General features: G+C 37.9%; 1 protein-coding gene across 1 annotated transcript in view; it reads right to left on the bottom strand.

Moving 5' to 3' along the window:
* The window catches only part of LOC140236274 (uncharacterized), a 96227-nt gene that overhangs the window by 44576 nt on the left and 37141 nt on the right, over nucleotides 1-14510 (bottom strand). The window contains exon 7 of the mRNA XM_072316232.1: nucleotides 13505-13666. Coding sequence (XP_072172333.1) covers nucleotides 13505-13666 — 162 coding nt within the window. The remainder of the gene's footprint in view (nucleotides 1-13504; nucleotides 13667-14510) is intronic.

The following is a 14510-nucleotide window of genomic DNA, read 5'->3' as shown; positions in this document are numbered from 1 at the left end:
TGATTGCGGTAACAGGATCAGATAATTAACGTACACTTAATTTTTTGTATTTGCAATGTCAAATGTTTGGGAAAAGGGTCATGGTGCCCGAGGCACCCACATAGAGTGGGACTTTTTTTTTTCCTTTGGCATGCCATGACGACTTTATTTTGGGGATGGGGCAGCTGAAACTTGAACGGGACGTCGCTTGACTTATTTTCTGACCAATAGTCTGAGAAAGTCATTTATACCAAAAATTGAGATACAAGCTCTTGTCACCCCAGCGACGATAAATTATGTTAGTATGATGTATTTTTAATAAAATATAATCTGATTAATAAACGCGGGATGGATGCTCATTCTTCAGTAATCACAAATTTTTCGCATATTTCTAACGACACTTTATGATAAATGGTAACATACATATTCCTCTTATTAACGTTATTGTTATTTGAATTATAGTGTAAACGAATTAGTGTTCTATTGTAAAGTATTATTCTCAGAGTAATAATTAACGATATGTAAATCGGAAAATTTGTTTCAGGTGTCAATTAAGCTTTGAAACATTTCTCACTACCTTTCTCTCTCCCCGTCTCTCTCTTTTCCTTTCTCTCTCCCCCTTTCTCTCTCTCTCTCTCTCTCTCTCTCTCCACACACTCTCTCTTCTCCCCAACTTCACACTAGGTCCTGCAGCTTTCACGGTCATTTTACGTGCGTTGTGTACAACGAGCAAAATGTGTTAAGCATCCGATTTCAGTATTGGCGTAGGTTTGCTTTGATTTGTTTAATCTTTTGTATGTTTTTGTTATCAAGTATACATTTTGGAATAGATACACATGTGGAGATACATGACATGGCCTTTTTTATGATCTTTGCATTTATTGTGCAATATTTAACCCTGATATTTGTGTGTGTGTGTGTGTGTCTGTGTTTTTTTTTGTGCATCTTTTTTTATATATCATACTTTAATGTCCTCACACTCACTCACGTAAAATGTCTGCAATTCAGCCTGCGGGCTGCTATGGATGTTGTTCAATAAGAATATATTTGTTTTCATCATCATCTATGTACAAAATTATGTGTATAGATTCCAATCCTCAGACAGTCACAAGATCAAACCATTGAAAATAGTTTACAGACAAACTTTAATCATGTCTTCTCCTTCTTCTTCTTCTTCTCTTGTTTAAATATGCCTCTTTCAATAAGATGAAGATTCTTGCAGACTGTGTTATTTACATTATAATACTGTTTATTCAAAGATATTGACAAGCACACATTATGGAGAACAAAGACAGACTAGCCACTGTGATGAACCGTTAGCCGGTTACGGAATGCTCCTACAGACGGCGCTGCAGCAATTTTCAAGGACAGGGAATTCCAGCTCCTTACTCTTATCGGAAAGAACGAATGGGGATGCGATTCAGTTTTCGAGTGTGGTATATGATAGGAATGTGGTTCGGTGGCTCTTGTCAACTGGGTAACCTTGTGATATTATAGTCCTATGCCGGAAGATGAGCAAGCTTATTGTGTATTTTTTTACATAATTGTTAGCCTGTTCCAGAGTGGTCCAATCAAGGTTTTGCAGCATTAAATTGACTCTCGAGGTATTATGGTATCGATTCAGAGTGAATCTCGCAGCTCTTCTAGTGACCATCTCCACTTTGTGGATGAGGTTCTCGGAAGAGGGATCCCAAACAGAGGAAGCACACTCTTCAATTGGTCGAACCAATGTTTTGTAAGCTGTGGCTTTTACATCAGCGGATTTTAAGAGAAAATTGCGTCTTAGAAATACAAGGACGTTATTGGCTTTATTGACAGTATTGTTGATGTGTTGAGTCCACTTCAAATCAGAAGTGATGGTTACACCCAAGTACTTCACGAATTCAATAGATTCAAGACGGGCGTTATTCAGATGATAAACGAGTTGTACTGTTTTTCTTTTCCTGGAGACTATCAAAATCTCGCATTAATTTTCGCTCATACATAGAAAACAGCAGAAAAGCGCAGTGTCTTTCAATATACTAAATTCATTTTCAATCAAAGGGGCTTAAACTCTACACATGTGAATTGTCTTCTATCATAATAATATGATATACTTATGTGCCTGGAAATCACGGGTCACTGTTTTCGCTTATTAAGAGTTCATTATGTTTGTTTCCGTAAGTACTAGGAATAGGATGTGTTTGTATATGTGTGTGTCTATTCTTTTTTTTTTTTTATGAGTGGGTGGAGTACACGTGTGTGTTGTAACTCATTGATGTGGAAAAACTGAGAAATCAAATAACCAAAGAAATCACAACAGGAAAGATATGAGATGAATTTGAAGGAAATTTGGCGAAAATGATCGCTATTAAATCGAGTTGGAAATGACGAGAATGATTGAATAGACTTTGTTCACAAACAATCAACAAAAGATGAATTTGAATCTAGGACTGGCATATTGTAGATTTCCCGGGCAATATTGTACTACAAAAAAAACTAGAAATGTCGCTATGGCGACTGATGCCTCCGCCATAATGCATGATTCTCCCAATAGGTGTATGGTACAATATCTTCAGAATATGTTTTGACAGTTTCACAAAACTGACAAAATATTGAAATGACAGGTTTGTCAGAAATATCTTGAATGTTCACTTTCCTTGAACTAAGTTTGCTATAACTGTCTAAGAGTGCAGGTGCCAGTATTTGGGGAATTGAGAATTTTTACTTGACTTCTGACCGACCCTTTTATAAGTTTATGCATTGAGTAATTTTCAAGGTATGAAGAAAGAGTGTAATTACAGTATAAAATATATATATATCTTTTTGCATTTAAACCTGGCCATTGACCCTTAACCTTTGACCTTTGACCTTCTGGCTGGAAATTTCCCAGAGAATCTCCATTACGGAATACATGTATATATCAAGTTTTAGTTTTTAAAATAATAATGCAAGCATTGCATATAATAATATATGAGGGAAATAGTAACATTTTGAGGAGTTGACCTTGACCTTTGACCCCTGACTATTGACCCATGACCCCTACATTCCCTAGAAAATCCCTGCCAGTCAGTACATGCGTATGTACCAAGTTCCATGAAGATACATTGAACCATGAAGCTACATTGCACCATTTGCGAGAAAAGTGAAATTGTGACATATTTACCTAACCTTTGACCTTTTCACCTTTGACCTTATGACATGAAACTCTCTCTGGAGAATCTTTATGCAGTAGTACATGTCTACACTAAGTTTCAAGAAAATACCTTCTGGCATTGCATGGATATGGGGGAAATAGCAACGTTTTTAGCATTTGACCTTGACCTTTTGACCTTTGACCTCTTGCCAATGTCACTAAAATCTACTCAACTAAATTGCCCCATCATATATCATCCTTGCACCAAAATTGGTGAAAGCTGCTTCATCCAGTTTTGAGTTAGGGGGCCTATCACGTAAACAGATAAATTTTAGGATTTGACCTTGATCTTTGACCTTTGACCTCTGTCCAATTTCACTCAAAAACTAATCAAGTAATTGTCCCATCATACATCATCCTCAGACAAAGTTTGGTGAAATTCGCCGAATCCAGTCTTGAGTAATGCCCCAGTCACACAGTGCTTTACGATGGATTATGTCTGCCGCGGATAGATACGAATGAGTGGACGCAGGGGGACGCAGCGTGGACGCAGGTATCCGCAGGGACGTATGTAGACGTAACTGTCCGTAACTCATCCGTAAAGAAACGCAAAATGACGTCGCCGAACCTGCAAAATTTTGAAATGTTCAAAATTTCGCAGAGGGACGCCACGGACGCAAAATTACGCAAGTAACCGTAACCAAACGTAACTATCCGTAACTGAACGTAACTACTCGTGGCTTGGACGCAGACCATCCGCAAAAAAAAAAATTACCTTCCGTCCGTTTGCGTTCGCTTACGTCAACCATAAGTATCCGAAATTAACCGCAAGTTAACGTATCACAACAGTTTTGCCCGCTTACGGATATTTACGGACAGCTACGGATGTTGCGGACAATTACGTCCTTCGACGTTTTCTGTTTTCCACTTGCATGTGAATACAGAGACTCGTGGGAAGGCACACTACTCCTGTTGCCAAGCTGCAGCGCCTTTACCTGAAGGAATGCTACAACACAGTCGGAGCGGTGGAAAGGCAGAACTGCATGGTCAAATTATGAAATTTCTCCCACAATTAATGGTCATTTTAAGTGGCACCCATTAATATCATGTATACTCATGACATCGGTTGACTCTTGGTGCTGAACTTTTTTTTTTCTTGTACTCTTCGAATGTATATTTTTGAAAAAAAGCAATATTTTGGGTAGGGGATGGGGATAGCATTTTATTCACTTTTCTGGCCGGGGAAGGTGTGGGACAGGGGCAATTATATAAAATGAGAACGAATTTAGTATTTCTCTATAGTCTTACCCATGCACTTTACGCTCCATCGAATGTGTATTACATTTTCTTTTTTGATAATAATAATAATGATAATAATAATAATAATAATAATAATAATAATAATAATAATAATAATAATAACAATAATAATAATAAAGGACATTTATATTGTGCAGCTACTATAACAATATACTCTACTGCGTATTACAAAATGACATGCATACAAGAAATTCAAACAGAAAATACATTACTTCAAGAGATGACTTGATATTGTACTTGGGTGTGGGAGGGGTGTTTGAAAGTTTTGATGTCTTTTTTTCTGTAAATTTAATAAGCATTGCTTTATCATAAATATCTCCTTAACATAACCCAGTATAAGTCATGAATATCGCTGAGCAACGACAGCGTAATCACAGTTTGTCTATTCCATGACTCCAAGTAATATTTTCTTACTCTACTGTTTAACTTTTCGATCTATATTGTATTTTATTTGTGGTATAGCGATGTTATGTGACCCTGCACCACAAAACACACAAAACGTCGAAACACATGAAATTTTAGTTGAGAGCATATTCTGAAAGAGCAGACTTTAAGCTTTAAAATGATGTATTACTCAAATCAAATGGACTCTCCTAACCTATCTAAATAGTGGAAAGAAAGCACACACTCAGGAAAAGTGTAAACTCAGAAAAGAGCCTCTGAAGTACAGTGTCTATGCAAGCGCTTTATCTTTATCAAGCCGTGCTGGTTGTGCGATGAATGGGACAAAAAACAGGATGGAAACCACCGGAGTAACAACAATTAAGGGATTATCAGATTAAACTGAAATTAATAATAATGATAGTGATAATAATAATAATAATAATAATAATAATAATAATAATAATAATAATAATGATAAGGCCTTATTTACCCAGGGTAGCCAAGTCAAGATCGGCTCGGTTGACCCATTTAACCTATTTTCAGTCCTCACACAAAATCAGTGTGTGCGACTTTTTGTTCGTTTTGTGATGCACGGTCACATAATTATATTCCTTACATTTATGACGTTTATTCATATTTGAGTTGCACAAACAAAATTCAAACTTCAAGTTCAAAATTTCATATATCTTTTATTATTGTAAAGCAAATTAAAGGATTACGATTTTTTTCACAACTTGTACGTAATTCAATTTTAGTTTTCCCCAGTGTACAATGTAAGACAGTCCAAAATGTGATAACCTTGCTGTCATAATACACTGACTTAGCAGGAATCGTAAGAGAAAACCAAATTGTCCATAATTATTAATAACAATCTGTAACTATCCGTAACTATCCGAAAATATCCGCAACTCTCCGCAAGTGTTCAGAACTATTATGTGCCAATTCGTAGGAACATCCGCAAGTGGACGCAAGTATTCGCATCTGGTCGTATCTGTCCGTATCGCCCGCATTTTTTGCCCGCATGTTTTGTACAAATTTCTGGTGACGGCAAAGGATCCGCGGGGGTCCGCGGAAAAAATGACTTTTTTGGACGTAACGCCGGACGCAGAGCATTATGTGACTGGGGCTTTATCGCGTAAACAGATATGATTTAATGATTTGACCTTGACCTTTGACCTTTGGCCAATTTCACCCAAAATCTAACCAAGTAATTGCCCCATCATACTTTATACTTGGACCAAGTTTGGTAAAATTCCAGTCAATACTACTCAAGTTATCGCGTAAACGAATGCGGACGGACGTACGTACGGACGTACGTACAGACGTACGTACGGACGTACGGACAACCCGAAAACATAATGCCTCCGGCACCACTTCGTGGCGGAGGCATAACAACAAACAAAGGAAGAACAAATGATACATTGTCAGTCATTTGACATAAGAGGGGCACTGTTACACACCATAAGCAATTAGTTCAATAATTAAAGATGACATACCTGACAGGATGATGCTGAGGCGGCAGCTGTTAAGAGGAAATCATCGGTCAAGTAGAGGCACCACAGACTGAACTTCGTAAGATTTGGCAAGGCACACACATAGCGCCCCAAGTCTCCTCCAAGCGATGATTGATATTGAGAATCGTCATGAGATTGAGATTTTGAATCACCAAAGCCTCTGCGAAAATGAAACACCAGATCCCGAATCTGTTGAAAAACAAGGAACAAAAAAAAAAAACAATTCTTCTGAAGGACTGGATACATTTGTACGTGCATAAGACCGATAATTGATTTGTAGATAGAGAAGCCTGCGAAATGTCCTGATGGTTTACATATATTTTAGTCATGGGAAGAAGATCAAACGATGTCTATTATACCAAAAATTGCTCTCTGTCCTATTCCACGATACCACTTGCGGTTTGTGACTGGACAATGTTCCTACTAATATAATGTAATATAATATTAAGACATCGACCACAAATGTAATAATTCAATACACTTTTACATAAAACGTGTGAGTTAAGAATGGAATATTGCTTATGTTTGTTTGTTTGTTTTTTGGTTTGTTTTATTTCCATACCAAAAAACGATTGTTTCACAAAAAAAAAAATCGATTAAAAAATATACGAAGGGGGAGCACAGCGAGTGTTTCAAGTATAGGAGAGTACGTTTATTCTGTTTATTCCATGTCCGTATGTCTCCTCAAACTAATAATGTGATCTGAAAGAACAGTACGAATGTACCAGTTAATATTATTTGGGTCAAGAATGGTCGTACGCAAACGATGAGATAGCAGTTAATCATGGCGGTAAGAGAGGTATGAGAGACGGAGAGAGAGAGAGAGAGAGACAAAAATAAAAGTGGTTCCCAGAAAAAAAAAACACGAAGATGTGAAATTTCGTTTTCTCAACTTCCGAGAAGGCAAAAGGCCAGGTGACAGATCTCGTTCTTTTTATTGTATTCAGTTCAGAGTAAAACATTCATTTCAACAGAAGTACCCTTACCAAGGGTTTACAGATGAAGAAGACTAGTTACAAATAACCTTAGTTCTGTCACAATGTTGTCGATCTGCTAGAAATATATATATATAAATCATTTTATCTTTCAAGAAAATCATGATTTGCCTAATCAGTTTAGTTTTCAAGTATGGTCTTCTACGACCCCAACAGCAAAGGACGAAGATTACATACCTGACAGGATGATGCTAAAGCGCTGGCTGTTGAGAGGAAACCATCGGGCAAGAAGAGGCATGACAGCACGAACTTCTGAAGACTTGGCATGGTACACACCCATCGGGCCAAGTCATCTCCTTTTGAGGACTGATGTTTTACATCCTCTTCCTGTTTGCTGAGATCCAAGCTGAGATCATGAATCTGTGGGGAAAAAGAAAACGATAAAAAACAAAATAAAGTTAAATTAGCAAGAATGCATGACGAAAAAAGTACATGATACGAATAAAGCTGGAATATGCCTTACACAAGTACGTGCACGCATTTCAAGGGACAAACATTAGATCCAATAATATTATTCACAGATTAAGGTTTGAAGAGAAGGAAATGTACTCTCTGTCCCATTCCTGGATACCAGTACAGGTAAAAGTATGCTTGCACATTATTCACAAAGAGCGTAAAGAAAAAAAAATAAATAGATAAAAGGCCAACGCATTTTGAAGTGACTGGAAATTTACATTTGCTTTCATTTGTAATCGTTATCTGTTATCGATATGATAACCAGTGAAATCATGTTTTCATTGCAACTGACAGAAGAACTTCATAAATTTGAATAACAAAAGCAGTACCCGCTGCATGCTATAAGGATTAGAACCAACATTTGCTGTCGGGCGAAAGCTCGGTGGTCTAGTGGAGATGACGCCTGTCCGGTGATCAGGAGGTCGTGGGTTCGAATCCTGCTCGAGTATGTACGCCCATGATTTTTTATCATGGCTACTACTAAAACACTGATCAATTCAGTGCTTATTTACGTCGATGTAGGGCAATTTGTCAATCAGTTGCAATGAAAACATCTCGACGAAAGAACTTCATAAATTTGAATAACAAAGCAGTACCCGCTGCATGCTATAAGGATTAGAACCAACACTTGCTGTCGGGCGAAAGCTCGGTGGTCTAGTGGAGATGACGCCTGTCCGGTGATCAGGAGGTCGTGGGTTCGAATCCTGCTCGAGTATGTACGCCCATGATTTTTTTATCATGGCTACTACTTAAACACTGATCAATTCAGTGCTTATTTACGTCGATGTAGGGCAATTTGTCAATCAGTTGCAATGAAAACATCACGACGGAAGAACTTCTTAAAAGGACAAGTGTGTGTTTCTCTCTCATTTCTCAATCCAGACTACATGAGGCCTTCTTTTTGCGAACATAATATCCATTAATGCTGTGTTTGTTTGTTTGTTCTATTTAATTTAATCACGGGATAAAATGCCCTCGATCAGCCATGTGATGCTGTTGTGATGCTGTGAATATAGTGTTACAGCAACAACAGAACCATACAACAGTTAGCTAATCAATCAAAAAATAACTACCAAAAAATTCCAACAACAACAAGCATAACATAATGAAGTGCGTTACAACATACAGAAACAAAATACTAAGAACAAAAAAAAAGGAACATAGATTTTACCACTAAATACAAACGCTACGAAAGAGGGTGACACAAACAAGTTCTCGTACAAGTAAGTTCAGACTAATTAGCTCAAACATAGTTATGAAATCCACATTGTAACACATACTCTAACATTCTTTCAAAAGCTTTCAAATTATTTATTGTCCTTACATTTAAATGACCCTTCTTCCTCCCTCCAGTGATATTTTGTACACTTCAGAATATTTGTAATCTTCTTGGATTTCACTACTAAAAATGTAAAATCTCCCCTTCGTGTGTGTGTGTGTGTGTGTGAGGGGGGGAGGGGGTGCGCTAGGCTTAAATTTTGTAAAGGCGCCTCCCCTTTACGGAATTCCTGGATCCTCCCCTGTGACGCGCTATGAAAATAGGGAAATTTTGACATTATTTTGTGGCCGACGTGTTATGACATGTGTGGTTAATCAGATTTTGACATTTGTGGTTGACGCCCATAAGTGCCTTAGTGTAAGTTTGTGGAACCGGAAAATGTACAAACGTCACGCTGGAAAATGAGCAAGCGTCGCGAAGTAAATGATTTCATATTTGCACGATGCGTTGCCGGGAAAATAACAATGTGCATATCATTTACTTCACCGATATTTGGCATAAAATGGAACATAAACCCAGTGGCGTATCTAGGGGAAACGGCGCCCGGGGCAAGCGCGAAAATTGCGCTCCTAATTTCTGAAAAAGTGTTCAACCCCAACCCCATCCCGTTAGGGACTTTAGACAAAGTCTACATGATATGCTTTTTTCAAGCACTTATAAGGGGTCTTTTGAGGGTGATTTAAATGTAGCGAATTTTGATAAATTTTGGCGAGCGAGCGCAGTGAGCGAGCCGAAATTTTTTTTTATTTCAGCTTACAAAACATGGAATTCTTGTCATTTTTTGCTTATCAAATCTTACAATTCTAATCAAGATATAGTGACGGCCTTATAGATAACGATTTATACCAACAAACTGAGGACTTTAAAAAAAAAATACTCTAAATTAGTGCGCGCGAGTGAGCCGAAATTTGTATATTTCTGCGTCATCATCACGTTTTGTTCTTATTTCTCTTTTATATATATATATATATATGAAATTTTGGCGAGCGAGCCGAAAATTTTTGTATTTCAGCTTACAAAACATGGAATTCTTGTCATTTTTTGCTTATTAAATCTTACAATTCTAATCAAGATATAGTGACGGCCTTAAAGATAACGATTTATACCAACAAAGTGAGGAGTTAAAAAAAATACTCTAAATTAGTGCGCGCAAGTGAGCCGAAATTTGTATATTTCTGCGTTATCATCACGTTTTGTTCTTATGTCTCTTTTTTTTATATATATGTATAAATTTTGGCAAGCGAGCGCAGCGAGCGAGCCGAAAAGTTTTGTATTTCAGCTTACAAAACATGGAACTCTTGTCATTTTTTGCTTATTAAATCTTACAATTCTAATCAAGATATAATGACGACCCTATAGATAACGATTTATACCAATAAACTGAAGCCGAAATTTGTATATTTCCGCGTCATCATTACGTTTTGTTCTTTTCTTTTTTGATTTGTTTTTTTTTGCGCCCCCCCCCCCTCCGTATGTTCGAAACCGTTGGCGTCCTCTTTTGATCCAATCGGCGATCGCCTTCAGAACGAAAGAAATTGCAGCCGCTGCTCAGTGAAACATTTTGCCTGCTAAATATTAAATGACATGTGTGAACACAATAGACATTGTCATTTTGTCCGCGTCATCGTCACGTTTTGTTCTTATCTTCTTCTTCCTTTTTTTGATAAATTTTGGCGAGTGAGCGCAGCGAGCGAGCCGAAAATTTTTATATTTCAGCTTTAATACTAAACATGGAACTCTTGTCATTTTTTGCTTCAAGATATAGTGACGGTCTTATAGATAACGATTTATACCACCAAACTGAGGACTTGAAAAAATACTCTAAATTAGTACGAGCGAGTGAGCCGAAATTTGTATATTTCTGCGTCATCATTGCGTTTTGTTCTTATCTTGTTTGATTTGGGTTTTTTTTTTTTTGCGCCCCCCCCCCCTCCGTATGTTCGAAACCGTTGGCTTTTTTTGATCCAATTGGCGATCGCTTCAGAACGAAAGAAATTGCAGCCGCTGCTCAGTGAAACATTTTGCCTGCTAAATATTAAATGACATGTGTGAACACAATAGACATTGTCATTTTGTCCGCGTCAGCATCAAGTTTTGTTCTTACCTTCTTTTTTATATATATTTGGCGAGCGAGCGCAGCGAGCGCGCCGAAAATTTTTGTATTTCAGCTTACGGAACATGGAATTCTTGTGTGAACACAATAAACATTGTCATTTTGTCCGCGTCATCATCGTGTTTTGTTTTTATCTTGTTTGATTTGGTTTTCTGCCCCCCCCCCCCAACCATTCTCCCTCCCCCCCCCCTTTCCGGGCGAGTTTTTTTTTTTTCTTCTTCTTCTTCTTCTTCTTCGTTTTTTTTTTCCTTTTTTTTTCTTCTTTTCTTCGCTTTTTTTTTCGTTTTTTGCGCCCCCAAGGAGTGGCGCCCGGGGCACGTGCCCCCCTTGCCCCCCCCCCCCCTAGATACGCCACTGCATAAATCCTATATGAAAACTGCCCAAGAACCATCACCATTGATATTTTCTTGATAAAATCCTTGAAAGATTTCTACCAAGCTTGGCTGGAAGCATCATTATGGTGATACATTGTAGGATCTCAATTTGCTTAAATTATCCCAACTCTCTTAGGGGTTGGAAGGGAGGGAGAGGCGTCCAAACTATAATGGTTTTATAAAAATTCTTCTCTATAGCCAAATAAGAAAGAGTTAGGTTCGTACGTGCTATGAAGAAATTGATAAATATAGTTTCTTATCAAAGTCAAATTTAATGTCATATCAAGGAATTCCGAGCATTAGGACTGGTGGGGGCATGGGGTGATTAATCAAAATTTTTATAACGTATTAAACTTCTCTGTAAATTCTTACGACAGACTTTAACCAAACGTAGCAGGTAAGGCATCCCAAGTGTTATAGAATGTCATTTCGTGTTTTTGTCTTTGTTTTGTTTTTTGTATTTTTTTTTTTTTTGGGGGGGGGGGGGGGGTTAGGGCCAACAAGCCCGGTGGAGGGGAGGGGCGTAGGCCTCAATGTTTAAGATTGTAAAAAAAAAAAAAGAACATCTTCTATATGGAACCAGAAGTGATAGGAATAATAAAACGCTTTAGTGATTAGCACATTAATGAATGTCAAGTTTGATATGGCGAATGCAGGGATGGGCGGAAAAGATGGAATTTCCACAATTTCAGCTACTTCTTGAAAATGGAGGAATTTAATTTTAGTGGTCGTTTACGGCATGTGGGCGCCATAGACAGGTGGTGGTGTTAAGGAAGGTTTTACTATATACAGTCAAACCTGACTATAGCTGCCACTCCAAGGGAAACAAAAAATGGCCGTTATAAACAGGAGGCCGCTGTATGCGTTGTTTAACATGCCTTTCTCTATTAGGGAATTATTTTTGATGGTCATAAAATGGCAGGTGGGCGCTATAGACATAATGGTCGCTAAGACAGATTTGACTGTAGCCCTATAGTAAAACCTGTCTATAACAACAACGGAGACGGAAAATATATGTTGTAGACAGGTGGCCGCTATAGAATAGACAGGTTCTTTATAATGCTTTTTCTTTTCGAGGGAATTGTTTTTTAGTGCTTGTTATGGCAGGTGGTCGCTACAGACTGGTGGTCGCGAACACAGGTTTTACTGTATACAGTCAAACCCATCTTTAGCTGCCACTCAAGGGAAATGCAAAAAAAAAAAAAAAAAATGGTCGTTGTAGACAGGTGGCCGCTATGGACAGGAGGTTGCTCAGACAAGATAACTGTAAAAAAAAAAAAAAAAAAAAAAGGTAATGGCTCATGCATAGTTTTGATACAGAGTTTATCTTCGATCCATACATACACAGAATCAGTGAAGGGAGTGGTTCGCACATTTCCCGACAAAAGCCATAGCGTGGCTTGGCAGCCTGGACTTACCAAACCCGGCATATTTCCCGTTAAAGCAATTTTGAGATTTGCACATTTCCAGACAAGACGGCCACACATTTCTCGGCGTTTGCACATTTCCCGGCTCCACAAGACGCGTACATAATCATTACCTCTATACGACATTACATTTTCAAATGTAGCCAAGGAGGTGCAACACGCGAGCTAGTACCTCCTTAATGTATTACTTACCATTTTCTTTTTTCCCTTCATTTTTAGGCTATTTTTTATCCACAATGAAGCAGTGATTTCTCGACCGAAGTCTATTTATTTTATTGTTTCTTGTTATTGTGTATATAAGTGGGTTCCCTGACCAAAGTGTGCTGCCTCTTGTGCAAGACTGCTGTCCAGGTGACCTCGGGGGAATTAAAGACTCAACAGACGACGCCCTGTCATCTGGACTTACTACGCATAATAACGATAAGGAGAAGTAATGGGAGTACCATGTAAAGTATGCATTGCTTCTTTGAAATACTAAAGTAACACACCATCAGATTCTATAGTCTGTACATTATAACATACGGGGAACTGTGGTGCTAAGTTCTTACCTGACAGTTCGAAGCCTTAGCGCCGAGGATGTTGTAGAAGTCCGTGTGAAATCGTGATTTAGATATTGATACTTTGCTGAGTACACTCCTGGAACACATACCCTCTGCCAAATCACGTGACACAGTTCTTCCACATTTCACGCTGTCAATTACCAATGATGGCTAATTGGAAGGAACATTAATCGACAGGTAGTGAAAGGTAATAATACACGGTGATGGTGGAAATGTATATACAGTTGTTTAGGAGGTGGGAAACTCAGAGCAACTGATATAAGTTTGATACAATTAAATCATATTTTCATTTCACTTTTCAGAGCTACTGAAAGAAAGAATGTTTACATAATTCAACTTGTTTTATTGTGACAAAGAGCTGAGGAGTGATACTGACGTGACTTCATCAACACTCATACTGTGAACCGTAAATGTATTGTATCGGTCTGGTACTCTGCAGATCACGTTGGTAGTATGGCATATCCCTTCGATATAAAGCGTCTTTGGTAAAGTCATGATCACACTTAAAAAGATTTTAACCAACAGCAGATTTGAAACTGTAACTTGTAAGGGAACGTTCTTATTTTTGGAAAAAGTTGTACTTTTACCCCAGTTTATAGTGCTGCTTCGTATGACAAAAGTGGAAATTATTTCCTAATGTTGACTAAGTCAAACTTTTCGAAAAGGCCAGCGAAACACATTTACATAGTTTGCCATCAACAGAAATCCCATGGTGGTTTAGAATTTTTCAATGTTTTAATTTATGTAGCGAATTTTGTTGCAACTTCACTGTGAGAGAAAACCTTTTTTACATAATTATGAATGACTAGTTATGTTAGATTTTTTCCACAATTATGCGTTTTAGGACTCCAGATCTTACACCCATAATAGCAAATAAGTTGAGGGGTTTGTATTTAATTACACACGGGCGCGCTCACCCACATACACACAAAGATGCATAGTCACGCTCAGAAATGCGTTGTCATTATGTACTAGTATTTCAGCACTGTTCAAA

The sequence above is a fragment of the Diadema setosum genome, chromosome 12 (assembly GCF_964275005.1).
Source record: "Diadema setosum chromosome 12, eeDiaSeto1, whole genome shotgun sequence".
NCBI classification, from domain to species: Eukaryota; Metazoa; Echinodermata; class Echinoidea; order Diadematoida; family Diadematidae; genus Diadema; species Diadema setosum.
Note: the sequence above shows the minus strand (reverse complement) of the source record. Positions and strands in the feature narration are given on the sequence as shown.